This window comes from Anas acuta, chromosome 1 (genome assembly GCF_963932015.1).
Source record: "Anas acuta chromosome 1, bAnaAcu1.1, whole genome shotgun sequence".
In the NCBI taxonomy this organism is placed as follows: domain Eukaryota; kingdom Metazoa; phylum Chordata; class Aves; order Anseriformes; family Anatidae; genus Anas; species Anas acuta.
In genome coordinates this window covers 135,883,067-135,898,878 of record NC_088979.1, presented here as the reverse complement: position 1 = coordinate 135,898,878, position 15,812 = coordinate 135,883,067, and the positions used below count along the sequence as shown (strand labels likewise).

The 15,812-nt window shown below is 35.8% G+C and overlaps 1 protein-coding gene across 1 annotated transcript; it reads left to right on the top strand.

Moving 5' to 3' along the window:
- The first annotated feature begins 8,842 nt into the window (after positions 1 to 8,842).
- On the top strand, positions 8,843 to 15,205 carry MANSC4 (MANSC domain containing 4). The gene is made up of 3 exons (XM_068658834.1): positions 8,843 to 9,071; positions 13,732 to 13,866; positions 14,517 to 15,205. The coding sequence occupies exons 1-3, from the start codon at positions 8,843 to 8,845 to the stop codon at positions 15,203 to 15,205; spliced, it is 1,053 nt and encodes a 350-aa protein (XP_068514935.1).
- The last annotated feature ends 607 nt before the right edge of the window (positions 15,206 to 15,812 follow it).

Below are 15,812 nucleotides of genomic sequence, written 5' to 3'. Positions count from 1 at the left end.
ATGTTTCCAAAAAGCTCTCTTCAGCAGCTTCAGTCCCTAGCTAGGTCACTATCACCTCTCATTTTTTTCTTTCCTACTAATGAGTTCCACTGTCTGCTTCTTTTGTGTCCCTCTTTCATTCCCACTCAGTATTTCAGTTATTTTCATATACACTTTACTGTATTCTGGTCTTGGTGAAACACTGCATTATTTGGCTCTCCAAGCTTCTTACACCTAGCAGAAACCTGAGTCTGACCACTGGCCATTTTTTATCTGCCTCAGGTTCAGCCTGAAAAGATGTCACACAAAACAAGCAAAGGTTCTACCACTTCTGTAGGACTCTAACCCATATGTCCTGTTTGCACTTTAATTCCCACAGCCAGACATTTCAAGTAACTGTAATAATTTATACTCCAGAAGTAAACAGAGAGCTCATGCTTGTCATGGCCATTAAGCTCCCCTGCTGGAATACAGTATGATTGCCAACACAGTGGTATGATTGCCATCTTTAGACATCTGGTTTGGAAGCTCATGTTTGATGTACTGGTAAGTTAGCTCCTAATTGGTGAGTGATTTTTTCCGTGTAGTCAGTTATGATAAGTTCTGTTCCCTCAAAGTGTTGACACCACAGCCTGGATAGTTAGAATATTTCTGCTGCTGCCTTAGTGCCTTCCTGTGGCCTATGTGCCTGCACCTGCCACACCACCAAGGATTTCAAATCCACCTTCGTCACATTTCATGAGGTTTTTAATAGGCTACTAAAAACTGTTTTTCCCAACAGTAAACTTTTGAGAGTACTGACTTGTATAGCTCTCATCAGGAGCTGTCATAAGCACAACAGGTCAGCAGTACTCTTTGTTGGATGGCCACTTTTGCAGAAAGCTTAAATCTGTTTCTTCATCCAATTGTTTTTACTAGACTGATTGTCAGCTATCTGTACTTTATCCAGGTTTAGGACTAGACAACTGTGTTAAGTCAGAGTATGCTGACAGGGCAGATCCATTGTTCTTTTACTATGCTAATCAGTCTGTATGCTGTGCTTACATTGTACTTACACTGCAAAAACACCAAGGCAAGGACTACCTTTCTGTTCCATATTTGTCCAGATAATTTTGTACAGATAATCCCAGTCCACAGCTATACTGTGGTATATGCTAAGATACATATACATTATTATACTGGAGTCAAATAAAAGGTCTTGTGGTTTCACCAGCAGACATCTTAGTTGATCTTACAAGAGTAAGCAATATATTTTGCACAGTTGAAAATGGAAATATCTAGTGCTAGAGCTACTATGTCAAAATCTGTAGGCAAGACCCATAAAAAAACTTGCACTTTGAAACAAATATGAAAAAAAATCTGCAACTCATTAAGAACATGATGAAAAATGGAAGAACACAAAAACAAGTTTGCATCATGGCAGGTATTAAACAAGTGTGTGTTAAAAGAACATACCCTGAAGAACAAGACATTTACATAGAGAGGACAACAAAGGTAATGCTCTCAGCTTTTCAGTGCCTAGCTTCTCGATTTGGCTTCTGGAGTGAAATCTTCAAGCCTGTTTTAGACATATTTCAGGTCTCTCTCTATAGTGAAATTATTCTCGTGTGCCAGCAAATGGAACACAGCGGCACCAGAAAATGTCAGTAAGGGCTCTCTCGCTCTGGAGTTGAGATAGTCATTTCTGGTCGGGTTAGCCTTCTTCACAGGCTAGACACTTTTTCTTGTACCTAAACTATTCTCTTCTATTTAATGCCTAAATTATTTCCAAGGCTGAAAAATGATCACTCTTTTCTTTTAGAAAACTTGGAAATGGAAGAAGCTTTTTTATACAGCAGCCACATTGTAACAGACCATTCAACCATGATAAGGAAAACCTAAGCTTCTGCCCCTTTCTCTGCCTGGGCATGCATTTCTGTAGCCCTTTGCATAGCAAAAGTAAGGAAACAGAGAGGGAGTCAGGAGGAGTTACTGCTGGAGAGGACAGAAGAGGGGAAGAGAAAGGAGAAGAGAGGAGTACTCTTTCTGTTGTGCATGGCATCTTGGTTATGCTTCCTGTCTGGCGTTGCACAGAGCATGTAGGCAAGGAACAGCTAAAAGACTGATTCAAGGCTGCTCTGTGTGCTGAGGCTGAAGCCTGCTTAAACTGTATAATCATCTCAAGTATATAACACTGTTTTAACTTAGGAAACTATGGCCATTTATTTTTCCTCAGTGAACAACTTGATGGCTTAGCATGGCAAGCTGGCTGGGTTTCCAGTTTGATTCCCTGTGCAGTCACAAGATGCAGCAAAGTGAGTAACAGAAGTACCAGTGACTGGGAATCAGAATGACAAATGCTTTTCCTGTCAGGAAACCTGGTTTACATACACATGAAATACAGCCTGAATTTCTTTGTGGGTCTAACCCAAGATCACACAAAAAAAATATGCAGCAGCAGAGAACCAAACCCTTAAGCACCAGCAGAGTGTCTAAAAGAACACTGCAGTCGTTTTGTATTTGTTTTAGGCAAACCTTCCCTTGATTCAACACAGAGAAACTGGATAATACGTGGGCATCAGTAAGAAAGATCAGTCTGACTGTTCTAAGGACCAGACCACATAGAGGGCAAAAAACAATGGAATTTTTGAATTCCTTTCAGTTGTATTAGACTAAACCGTGAACTGAAATGGAATTGGGATACTTAAAATACACATGCTACTTAATATAAAATATAAAGTGCCACATTCTTCCCTCTGAGATGCCAGGGAATTGTACTGTTCTGCCAAGGGACTGTGTATTGGGTAATAGTGGAATTACTCAAGAGAGGAATTAGTCTTTTGGAAACGATTCACTAGCTGCTGCCATTGTTTAGTACTTTCCTTGTCACAGGATACAAAGTAAGCATCTGTGGAGCATAGGAAATATTCTGCAACATTTCAGCATTAAAAATATCAGTGTTCTAAAGGATCTTGGCATTTCTAAGAGCAACTGACTGGAGCATAGTTTTATTTCAACAATCTCTATCATTTGTGAAAGACGAGCTGCTAAACAAAGGTAATTTTATTTAAGAATCATAGCCAAACAAAGCACTTCTTACACAATACCATTAACAGTGCTATTCAAAAATAAGTAAACAAACCACTCCTATTTTTAATAGCACTTATTCCGACTTTATTCCCTATTTTCTGATTATTTTTTCTGCTCTTGATGCACGATATAATATTTACTGCTTGCAACACAAGTATTTTGTAATACTACTGAAAAAATACTTGAAGTGGTATTTTTGGAATTTATTAACAAATACTCCTCCCCGATTTAGTCAAATTTAATGAGTGATTAATACTCAAGTGTGTTTCACCAAGCTCTCTTCAGGCAGCAAAGAGGCTGTCCAACTGTCTGTGTGTTAGTGGACATTCCCTGTGGATCACAAGGAAGTTCAGTCACCAGACAGCAGAATGGAGGCATGAGTGTGTAGTTACAATGACATTCAGTCTAGTCTGTTTTTTTACATGAGGAATTTCCTTAAAAACTCTCAGGTAAAGTAAGTGTTCCCTGATAAAACTTCAGTGGGGGTCTGGCTGCTGGAGCATCCTGCCTGCTGCTGAATCTCCTGTTCAGAATGTTTGTCCTGCACAAAAGCATTGTGCATGTCCAGGCCAGAATTTTCTTTTGTAGCTTTGTCTAGAGGAGAGTAAACTGGGAGCTTTTAAAACAGTGTATATTTTTAAATCCTTGTGCAGACAGGACTGAATATTAGTATGAAATAACTAGGTTAGATAAATGGTATCCCACATGGAAGTTTTTTCACTGAGTATCCAGCTGTATAAAATTCATCACAATGTTGAAACTCTATCTCTCTGCCTAGTCTTAACTTCTGTCATAAATCAACATTCATACATTAAAGTGTTTGCTAAACATTGTACCCTGTTATCATAAATCTCATCTCAAGTTTATATGTATGTCAGTAGATTTATATTTGTATAATCTAATCTGTTCAAGCCTTCTGTTACTCTTTGCTTGAATACAAGGACTCCAGCTATCATATATAAGTTTTACCAGAATTAGTTTGAGGCCAAAGTCTGAGAGAATCTTTGGGCCTGCTAGCATCTTTGAAACAATGGTTTGAAAATGTTGTTTTTTTTCACAATGTCTCAGGAACAGGAACTGTAAAGTTTTACTTCTTTTCACTATGTCCCTGGGTCTGGAAGAAGAATTTTTAATCCAACTGTCCGAAGATATGGAGAAATTCAGATTTATTAAAAACTTAGTTTATTGTTCCAAACCAAAATCTTATCACTAATAGCTGTATTTAAGAAAACAATTCTCCCTCTCTCTCTCAAAAAGAAAAAAAAAAAAAAAACAACAAAAAACACTACAAGAATGTTTTGATTGCAATGAAATATTAAAGGAGAAAGTGAACAAGTGAACGCTATTTCAATAGAAAGATTTACTTTGATAAGTGTCATAGCACTTATATTTCATTATTTCATGGTCTACTATTTTAGTATTTTACAACTTTTATACTGTAATAGGGTCAGAGTGACATATTCTGGCATTATCAAAACACTTAGGATTAGGTAAAATTGTGATCTAAGACAAATGAGATGAAGATTTCAGCAAAGACATGCAATTTATTCACATAAAGTGAAACAGAGGCACTGAGGTACACTGACTTCAGCAGACTACTAGTGTTGATGTTACATAGGATTATGCTGCACATGTTTGGTTAAATAAGCTTATTGATGGTTGTATGAGGACAGACAGGTTCATAACTCATCTGGGAATCTGCAGGCTTTGGTCTTGCTTCTCAGCTGGCAATTGCCAACTTCCAGTTGCTCTGATGGACAGCCTAAAAGGCAGATGGTTTAAGCTAACCTGTTACTAATCTGACTTTAACTGTGGCAGAGAAGTGCTTTATACAGCTGTGGTCTCTTCCCCTTTCTGAGACAGGCTGGGTCTGTGTTTAGAAGCAGTCATTTTCTGTATACTTCTACATCATCATAGCAGCATCAAGAACTGCTTTGCCACATCTGGGCCACAGGAGTATGTCTCACTTATCTCCTGTAATCTGCTTGGGAAATGGAAGACCCAGACATGATTCCCAACTGTCCTCTCTTGTCTAGTCTGCATTCATATGAGGGACATATCCAGCTCTGATCATACTGGCTTAACCACTGTTGACAGAACAGGAGACAGAGAAACTTTCAAAGACATGCGCTAGTGTCAGCTGTGAAAGAGCAAGTAACAGCACTGTATTTCATAGCACTTGAAACAGCATGAAGACCTAAAGTCATATAGCCTTCGACTATCCTCTCACCTGCTGACATTCAAAGAGAAGCATGGGACAACAGCAGTGTGGACAACAGGTGACCTATGAACAAAACCAAACTATTTGTAGAGTGTAGTTTCAGACAGGCTGACCTGTCTACAGGATCAAACCCTTTACACTTTTAGTCTTTTTCAGGAATACTTACCTGTACCATATAGATCTTCTTTGTGGTCTTTACACATTTCAAGTACTAGAACCATGCATTCCATTCAAACTAAATAAAATAACATATATTTGGAACTGTAAGTGGAAAAAGTGTCTGCTTTTGTTTATATTTGGCAAAAAAAGAGTTAATGCCTGATGAATACTTTGCACTAGGAAGCTCTTGGATTGTGCCACTGTCACTGCCAGCCCAGGTGGAAAACTTCAGGTACTGTTTCAGTTCATAACAAGAATTGATAAAAAGATCATTCTCTTCCCTTGTGTCAGGTACATTTACATCTCTTTTTCTGAAAGATCTGTAAAGACATCCATGTTCTTACAGAAAACAGGCAACTGCCAGCTTGTTTTCCTGGAAGAAATTTGAGACGACCATGAAAAGAATTGCAAATAACATGAAGTGCTGGTTTGATACTGGCCAGAGATTCCATATTAACAGCAAAAGTCTCTTGATCCCTCCTTGTGGGGCACATGGAACAGTCGGTCACTGGATTGCAGGTACGATTTATATATTTCCTTCTTGCAAAATTTTTATCATTTAAAACTTCAGCATTAAATTATACATATGTATTTGCCATACAAGAATCAAAGTGGGCAAGTTGGCAAATTATGGGCAAGCTGGCAGAAGACCCTGAAATTTAAGCCAAAACTTTTAATCTTTAAAGAAAACTGCTTAAAGCAGTCATTTACTTATTTCAATCTCTTTATATTTCTTTAAACAAAAAGTTTCCCTGCAGCTGTTCCTGGTCTCATAATTTATTCAGAAACAGAGAAGAGAGAAATAATTACAAGTAATGAAAAATAAAAAAGGCTGCTTGGTTGAAGCAGACAGCAGAAAAACAGAATAAACATGCAAAGGTACTGAGAAAGATCAGCAGCATGCCTATTGGCAAGTAGAGGCAAACTAAAAACAGATTTAAAATATGCATTGTAAACACACAGATCTGTAAAGAACATGACTGGTTACCAAAGCTCAGTCTTGTAAAAACATACTTAAATACGAGGAGTAACCTCGTGTTTGGCGATTGCCTTAGTGGCAGCAATAGGTATTTGAAAATTTGTTACTTTATTCAAAATGTGATGTCAGAGAAAGACTACTGAACAATCTGAAAGATGCTTTGATACTCAAGCATGTTTACATCCAGTGTTGCACTTTACCTAAATAAATCCTTACTGAAACTGAAGAAATCATCTGGTGTTTCAGGCCCATCTAATTGAAGTAAGCCACGGGGCTTGTCCTTGACTTTATTTTCTTCTTCCTAGAAAGGAAGAAACAAACATATTTGTTATATACAAATTTGCAAGGCACCAAACAGATAAGAACAGATGAATTGAGAAAGTGTAATCTTTAAGTAACCACAAACACAAGCCATTACTGTTAAAGCTACCTATTACATCTAATTTTTTGTTCATGCAAGTAATCTAATTTATTTCAGTGGACTAAAGACATGTTTAGTTTTATCTGTTAAAAATGGTTGTTTTGTATGAGTTCATTCATTTTGTTCCATGTCTCCCCGAATTACTCAGAATCTTCTAGATTTTTTTAATGTTGGAGAAATGTGAAGAGTTGGAGTGATGAAAGCAATCAGGAATCAACATTTCTGTACACCAGTCTTACAAAACAAAATAGATACAGAATTCATATTAAATGCTAGAGGTGAAGCCATAGCTTATCTTTCAAAACTATGTGGTCCATATTAAATGGTATCTTGGAATATTTGGAAAACTGAAAAAAAAATATTTCGGAAAAGGACAGTCAGTAATGCTCATGTCAATGGCAGATAAATGCCTAAAAACATCTCTGTGCATATTTACATATTTAAAATATAACATTTAAAATTTTAAATAGCAACATTCAGGCAGAGATGAAAACAAAATAAAGCACATCAGACTATACAAAAAGAAACAAAAGAGTAATACACAAATATCATGAGTTAGTTTTCAAGACAAAGGCTTAAATAACTGCCCACACAGGCTCTTTCTTACAGTTTAATTCACCTCTCACAACAGACATTCAGTCTGGATAAAAACAGACATTAAAATATATATTATAGTCATGGCCAGTAGTTTCACTGAATAAAGAAATGCCTTGATCTTGCTATTACACCAATAGGAATTAACCTGTGCTGAGCTCCATTACCTTCTAAGGAGCTCTTTTAGGAATAAAATTGTGTAAATGTTGCCTCATTTTCAAAATGGGGGCCTTGTTTTGCAAAACAAATACTAGCTATAGTGCTTAAGGAATTGAAATATCTTTACAGCCCCCATAGAAGTCACAGATCTACATTTTATATGGAATTGGAGAAATTACTAATTGTGAAGACAAAAAATTCTTGTCTAAAACATTGTTATATATTCCATGCACAATCTTTATTGCGGACTTTTTTCTACTTAATTCCCTCAGCCTCTCTGCACAGTCCATTGAGTGTATGAGCTCATGTATTGTAATATTTTAGATCCTTTCTGCATGCTATCCTGCATACAGGTGTGGGAATCAGAGATCAGATGCATCCTTTTAAGAAACAAAACACTTGGGAGTTTCAGGTTTCAGACCAGGTGCTTGAAAATTTGCCTTCCTATATGCCAACAGTACTTTCTTTCTTGCACAGGCTTCTTCCAACTTCAGTATAAGCAGAAAAATCCATACAGACAGTTCAATATTTTTGGATTTATGGAAGATTAAGAGCAGGCTTTTGATTAGCTATCTAGTCTGAAGACAACTTTAGGTTGTAGCTTTCTCCAGTCATATTCATCTGTTGCTAACACAGTGGGGAGGGGGAACAAATTTCCGCCTCTGGCAGGCTGATAAAATTAGATACTTCAGTTTGTTAATCAAGAAGGAAACTATATTCACAACCACTAGATAATTCAAAAAGTATTAAGAAATTAAATCAAGCTGCTTCTTCTGTATTGAGTGTAGTACTGAGCTTGAACAAAGTGGCAGACCCACCTGCTCTCAGGTGACTGGACTTGCATACTTTCTGAGCTGAAGTGAAACAATACGCTGTGCTTATCATTATTCACCACATACTAAGGTTGTCTGCATGGTCTGGTCTTAGAAGGATAAAAGACACAAACTTGAGATCACACAAGCAAGCTCTCTGAGTGACTAAAAGCAGCATGTACCTGCTGTCTCTCAAAAACTACTTCTAAATAATGTAGAGAACAAAATAACTATTTTAATCATAAGTAGCTCATAAAATGGCTGCTTCCTTCTAGCAGTTGCACAAACAACATCATGAGAATTGTTTGGAAAAAACATCCCTTAGTTCATTTCCCTGGCAAAATTGGCAGTATCCTCACCACTCAAGAGACTGTCTTAAAATGCCGGTCCAAAATTTAGTGCATCCGTGGAGGAGAAAGCGTGCTCACCAAGCCAATTACATTGAGGAGATGGTCCTTCTGGTGGCAATATCAGAAGTGCTGTTGGTTCTGGATTTGGTGGTGGAATCAGACTGTCTCTGCACACCCACTACATTTTACAAAAACTGCTGGATCCGACGCTTCCCAGGTCTTCTGATTGACCTGCAGGAATCGCAGAAAAGGGGAGCCCAGGTGCTGAAGATTTATGCGGAAGTCTCATCCCAACAGTGCAGCAGAAACTGCTGTCTTCAGAGGAATGGTGAGTGTTTATTATCAAGATTGCAGCATACATTAAAATCTGTATCATGACACATAAGGAAAAACATTTTGGGTAATTTTTATACAAACATCCTTTTGTTTGAAGAAGAAATAATGCCCCCCAAAAAAGAAAAATATACATGTATATGTAGTTTTTGAGACAGGAAAACAGAGGCACATCTTAACTGTCCTCCCATCTTCAGTCCCATAGAAAGGACTTTGATAATCTGATATTTGTGGAAGACCACACTAGCACCACATGAAAACCTTAGAGTCTGCTTTAAAATTTTAGACCTCTGTTACCGAACTTGTGAGTAATGCTAACATTAAAACAATTCTTTAATATCCATCTCCATCTACTCCTGTATGGAAAATTCTACACAGTGGTACAAAGTGACACAGATTACAACAGGACTCTTCTTCATTAGATGAGGAAAAAAAAGAGGAAAGGCACAATTTGGCCTTCTCCAAAATACAAGAATATTAATTTTCTTTGAGAGCACTCTCTTGTTCTGTGCTTATACCATATTGGTGGTCCAACCCACATATAGCGTTAATGTGAGCAATAAAGCTTCAACGTAGTATTTATTCAGCTAGCAACCTCTCTTCCCTAGTCTTATAAAGACTTGGAATAAAAATGAGAAAATTTCATTCCTTATCTTAAATCCAAGACTATACTTTTACTGTATCACACTGCTCTGGTACACTCTAGCAGTGTATTTTAGGAGTGTATGTGATGTGTGTGCCTGTGGTGTCTAACTTAACCAAAAAACTCACAAGGCTCAAAAGGTTTTTGGATAGAGATGACGGAAGTGAACTACCAGTTACTAAATAAAGAAAATATAAATTTTGATGACAGTTTGAATTATACACACAGTTAGAACCCTGAAAACTTGACACCAAGATAACTAACATAAGCGTCATCAGCATTCCTGTGGTGTCAACTTCAGTTTAAACATTGTGAGTAAAGAGCAATTATAGGCATTTTAGTAATGTTTTACCTATTTGGACAATAAATTTTTGGTCATAAAACTCAGGACTAGATAGCTAATGAAGGTAAGTAATGGTAATTTGGAGCTTTGTTTTTATAGTGTTACACAGTCAAGTGCAGATTTGTTACAATCTTACCTAAAATACAGAGACGTTAGATGGCATTTCAAAGATATGCTGTTATATCAGATTGTGGTTTCCATACAGTCCGGAAGAAATAAATGTAGTCTACCACAGACACTATTACTAATAAATGTTCTAATTAAGATTTCAAGAAAGTTTAGTATGAAAATGATCTTTTCTGGATACTTAGTAGTAGTACAGTTACTGAAAGCTAATCTTAAAAGATAAAAAGAAATTCTGAAATTATTTTAAATCAGAAGCAACCTATTTAATTGCTTAACTCCTCAAAATATCTTACAGCACGCTTTTGAAGTATTTTTCCTGACCAGAGAGCTATCCTTCCCTACCAAAACATAGGTTTGTGACTTTTCTTACCTGATTTTATGCAGTAAAATCCATTACACATCCCCAAAAGAAGATATGCACAGAAGCCAATTTCTTCAGAGGAGATTTTTTTTTCTGCTATTTAATGGTATTTTCTTAAAGCTTGCAAAGTAACCACTGAGATGAAAAATATTTAGAATTGTGTTGTGCTGAAAATAGAAAATTTTATTGACAGTAGAGCTTTGCACAAACTTGGAAGACAGAAACATTTTTGAACATTCCACTCCTCCCTTCAAACAAATCCACATATTTTCAGGTATTTTCTACATTCTTAAATAAGAATTTATCCTTGCTCTGTATCAACAAAACTGAATAGTGTTCATGTATTATACTGAGAAACAAGCATAAAATATACAATTAGCACAAAACCTCTATTCTTTAACAAAATCTAGGACATTGTGTTATCGAGTGTGAAGGCAACAGTATGTGCTGAGACAACACATGACAGAAGTGAAGAACAGTTTTGTCTTGGAAGAAAAATCATCACAGTGAGCACACGAGAAAAATGTTGATTTAAAAACAATGACAATATTCATATGACATTACTAGTGTTTTCAGAGTCTTTAAAAATCTTTCAGTAAAGGATATCATAGAAAAGCAACTATTATTTAGATATTTCATAGAAATATTCAAAGGCCTTTGTCTTTTAAACTGTTATCTTATGCTAAAATTGAAGCAAAATGTTTATTCATGCCTAGAACTATCTAGAACTATTTATATATATATATATATATATATATTTTTTTTTTTAATTAAAAACAGTTACTGGATTTTAAGTTATCTTATTCATGGAAGCCAATGATTTTTATATATGACCTTCAGAAATGCCCAAAGCTCTCAGGAAATATATCAAAATTTACTGGCTAAACTGTAATGCTTCCTGAACATTACAAAATGCTTGTAATCTTTTAAAGAAAGATGTAAATCAATTGGTATACAACAGAGTTTTGTACAGTCCCTGTAAGATTATCATTGTTTCTCTGACAAGTTATGTTCTTCTATTGTTTTAATAATCATAGACTTCTTTGTACCAGTTTTGCTTTTATAAAAGTCTACTCTAAGCTCAACTGGAATTTTCATAACTGGAAACTGATTAAACCTAAGTAAAGGTAGAAAGTGGTATCGGTTAAAGAAAAAATGCTGATTAAATCCTTTGATTTAGATTTGATGCCAAATCCTATCCTTAATTGCTATTCATTATAGTTTATAATCCCAATTTTACTTGTAAGTATCACTATTTTTGTTTCAGATACACAGATAACTTAGATCTTTGTATGTGAGTAGCTAAAAAACACAATGCTATATAAATTTGGTAACAGCACTTCTAGTATGCTTTTTTCGTTCTATAAAGTTACCGAATTTGTATTGTTCAGACAGATTATGTTTTCAATGTGCTTCTAAATTGCATGATATACATATTTTGAAAACTATGCTTTTCTCTTAGGTCAGACATGTTCATTATGAAGGAAAAACGTTTTTTATTTGTATGTTTGCAGTGTTATTTTGTGATGCAGTATTTAGAATATTAAGTGAAAAATTACAATAAATACAGAAAAGATAGTAAGGGTAGACATACTGCATATTCTTCCTTTTTCTTATTTGTTGATAAATTAGGGTTACTTCCTTTAGTTACACATAACATTGAAAGAGCTGCGTTATTTTTTCCATTATTTCTTGCATAAGAATTACAGATTACTTTCTTTACTTACAAATACCAGGCATGTTTGAAATAAATACCTAAGTAAATGGAAAACATTTTTAAAGCCAGGTAATTTCCTAGCAGTTTATGTAAAATAAAGCTTTTTCATTACTGTTAAATGAATATCCTGCAACTAGAATATTTTTCAAATTTATATACATAAATATTTTAGAATTGCTTACTTGAAGCCCTATTAATTCACATTTTTCACATTATTTACAATTCACATTAATTACTTCAGCCCTATAAATTCACATTTTCTAAACAGTCACACTCACACTATCTAATACAGATAAGATATTAAGATATTTCATATACAAATTGTCCCATTCAGGTAAAAGGAATACTACAATTTTCTGAAGCGCAAAGCCTAGAGAGGCAGGTATCAGAAAATTCTCCATAGCTTTGTAAAGAATTTACAGTATTTTCTGGTGTTGAATGTGTCTCCTGTCCCATTAATACTTTTTCTAATTGCAGGTAGCCATATATGAAGTTCAGGTGGGAAGGCTACATTCAAACTAAGCAAAACAAGCCCACAAAACTTCATATGACTAAACCAAAACCTTACATTGATCCTACTTTAAGCACACTGATATAAAATAAAATCAACTTTTGACTTGGTATTTTGTATTTGACTGTGACACCATAAGTATTTAAACATATGGATGAGCACGTGACATAAATTTTTCAAAAGTATCTAATGAATCTGACTTTTGAAGCCCTATTTTCTTGCTTACAGATATCTAAAACCACTAGGATTCAAACATCTATATACTTTTGAAAATTGATCTTCAGTAACAATTTGTTCAGGCATTTTGTCATTATTACTTTAGCCTTGATTCCTCAGGTGGGAAGACAGAAATGAACCTCCAAATATAAACGAAGAACTGTCTAAACTAGTATATTCACAGAAATGCAACAGCCCTAAGGCAAAATGGAAAGGACTGGAAACTAGGAAAAAGGTTGGATGCCACTTACATATTGTACATCAGGATTGGCCATCTGATGGTTGTCTGGGTGAAAGGATGGTTGCTGTCCCGTTTTTAAATAGACAGGTATCCATTACACAAGAGCAAACACTTCAAAGTTGCCTTCCTTGATAGATTTACTTTTAGAAATGGTCCACTCACTGCAACAGAGATATAAAGGAAAGAATACACAAGTAAGAGGACTACAGGCTACAGCATATGGTTTTCTTTAATCAGAGGTTCATTTAGAATTCAGGAAGCTATTCTATTTGTCTTCTCCAGATATGAAATAAGAATATAGTTACAAGTAGTTATGCTTTTCTGACTGGGTGTTTAAGTAGTTTGCATGACAATGAGAGAACCACAGATTTACAGTACTAAAAATACTGATCAGCTGCTCAGTATTAATGCTCTTTTGATGTTAAATAATGTAATAACATGCAAAATACAATGGTCACTATGCTAATAAATTCAGCTTTATTCTTTTTGTGTTATAGTCTCCTGCAACCTAGCAGTGTTCTACCATGGAGCTACTCATGAGAATATGAATTGCTTGCACATGACTTGCCCATCATTGGAAAGTTGTATAATAAAGGCTAGAATCAACGTTGTTTTGTACAACATCACAACAGGTAATCAAGCTTTACATATATAGTCTGAAAACAAAGCAACTATAAGAAACATTAAAATTATACTATGTCATTTGCTTTGCTAAAAGATCTGTAGTAACACACAATGATAAAAACATGTAAGACACCTTTTCCTTTTTCATAATGTATCTACTTCTGGGAATACTCCTCCACTTTCTTCCATTCAGTGTTTGAGAAAGGACCTTTACTGTTTTCAAGATTCATGGTCTGAGTATCTAATGAATACTTTATTAAGGCCAAATACCATGCAAGATCTGACAGACAGAGAGGCGAGGCTGTTGCTGCTCCAAACACTAGCAAGGCTGAAAATGTGTATGTGCATATATGTGTGTGTGTGTGTGTGTGTATATATATATATGTATATATATTTTATATATATATATATGTATATGTATATATATATGTATATATAAAATGCACATAGCCAAGGTGAATCCCTCCAGCAAGTGGGCTCAGACACTCATTTTGACCAGTAGCTGCCACTGGATCCCAGTCTACCCTATGCTGGCACCTGGACACCTGACCCCCAGGGGCGCAACCACCCTCCAGTTCCTGGTACAGATTGACTGACTCTTCTCTCGTATGCAGATGAACTTTTATCACATAAACTAATAATGTTTATGATTTAACAGGGATTGATCCAGATCTTCTTATTTTTGAAAAAGCAACATCCAAAGAGCTACATATGCACTCCTCACCTAATAAATACAAAAGACAAAACAGCACAAAGACCACTGAGTGGGAAAGATGCCAGCATGGTAATGGCACGTCAAGTTCTCTTCTGCTCCTAGCTCCATCTTCTACCACTGGCCATGGCTTAACAGCAAACACTTACACTTCCAGTACAAACCTGATGGTTGAAAAAAATAAAGTCATCACATATTCCAAGGCAGAAATGTCTGCTCTGGATGACCATTTGGCTAAGAGGACTTATACAACTTCAGTAAGCGCTAGGTCAACTACTAGCTCAGACAAAAGAACTGTACGCTCAACTTTGATATCTAAATCTGCAGAGGTGTTATCCCACATGCCCACTCCTCCTCGTCTGAACAGCAGCAAGCAACACTTAAATGAAACCAAAGGCTACAGTGGTAGGAATTATACTTCAGACAACGAGGTACCTGCTTGGGATGCTGCAGCTCTGGGTGTCTGGTTGATTCCAGTTGTTCTTTGCTCTTCTCTCATCTTCCTTTGCTGTTGTACTGTTGCTCTTGCAGCAGGGCGTTGCAGAAATAGGAAAGGTCAGTACAATCCCATAAGGAGAGGAAGAGCAATGTCTAGACGAGTCATAAAATACACTAGTGTCAAAGGTAGTTTGTAAAATGCAGCCACCATTTTTGTTTTGAAACAAATAGCCTTTAAAAAAAATGAATAGCGGGTGTGGGCCTAATTCTTTTCAGAATCATTTAGTTGTATTTTCATTCTCACCAGATGAAACACAATTTCTTTTTTGGGTAAGAAGTATATACTCTGCACTTTCAAAGCTGCTTGAGCATATTTTGGTTTATAATCTGACCCAGGCTAATACCTGACACAAACTATACACTTTTCCTAACTTAAGACAGCAGATTCACTACAGTTTTACATATCCTCTCCCTCGACTTTGACCAAACTTAGAAAATTAAGTAAAAATGCAATCAGTAAAACAGACTTAAGTTTTAACAATCATAAAATCATTTAATTCTAATAATCTTTAATTACCTAAGATCTAGTTGTTCCTATAAAAACTATGTATTCATTTTCTCCCGTTATATTCTAGATTGTTTTTCACTATTTGTCCCTTATACTGGAACAAAACAATTTCACCAGGACTATTTACTTCTTCAAAGAAAAACACCTATAAAAAAACTAGTCCCTGAAACTACCGAATTCCATTAACTCATACCAAAACATCTGATTATTCAATTATTTATGCTTTACTTTAACCC

What these genes read in the sequence shown, in the direction of transcription:
- MANSC4 (XM_068658834.1), top strand. Translation starts at nt 8,843, where the DNA reads ATGGTCCTTCTGGTGGCAATATCAGAAGTGCTGTTGGTTCTGGATTTG. An exon ending in CTGCTGTCTTCAGAGGAATG is followed by an intron (nt 9,072 to 13,731) that starts GTGAGTGTTTAT and finishes TTTGTGTTATAG; the next exon opens with TCTCCTGCAACCTAGCAGTG. An exon ending in TTTGTACAACATCACAACAG is followed by an intron (nt 13,867 to 14,516) that starts GTAATCAAGCTT and finishes ATGATTTAACAG; the next exon opens with GGATTGATCCAGATCTTCTT.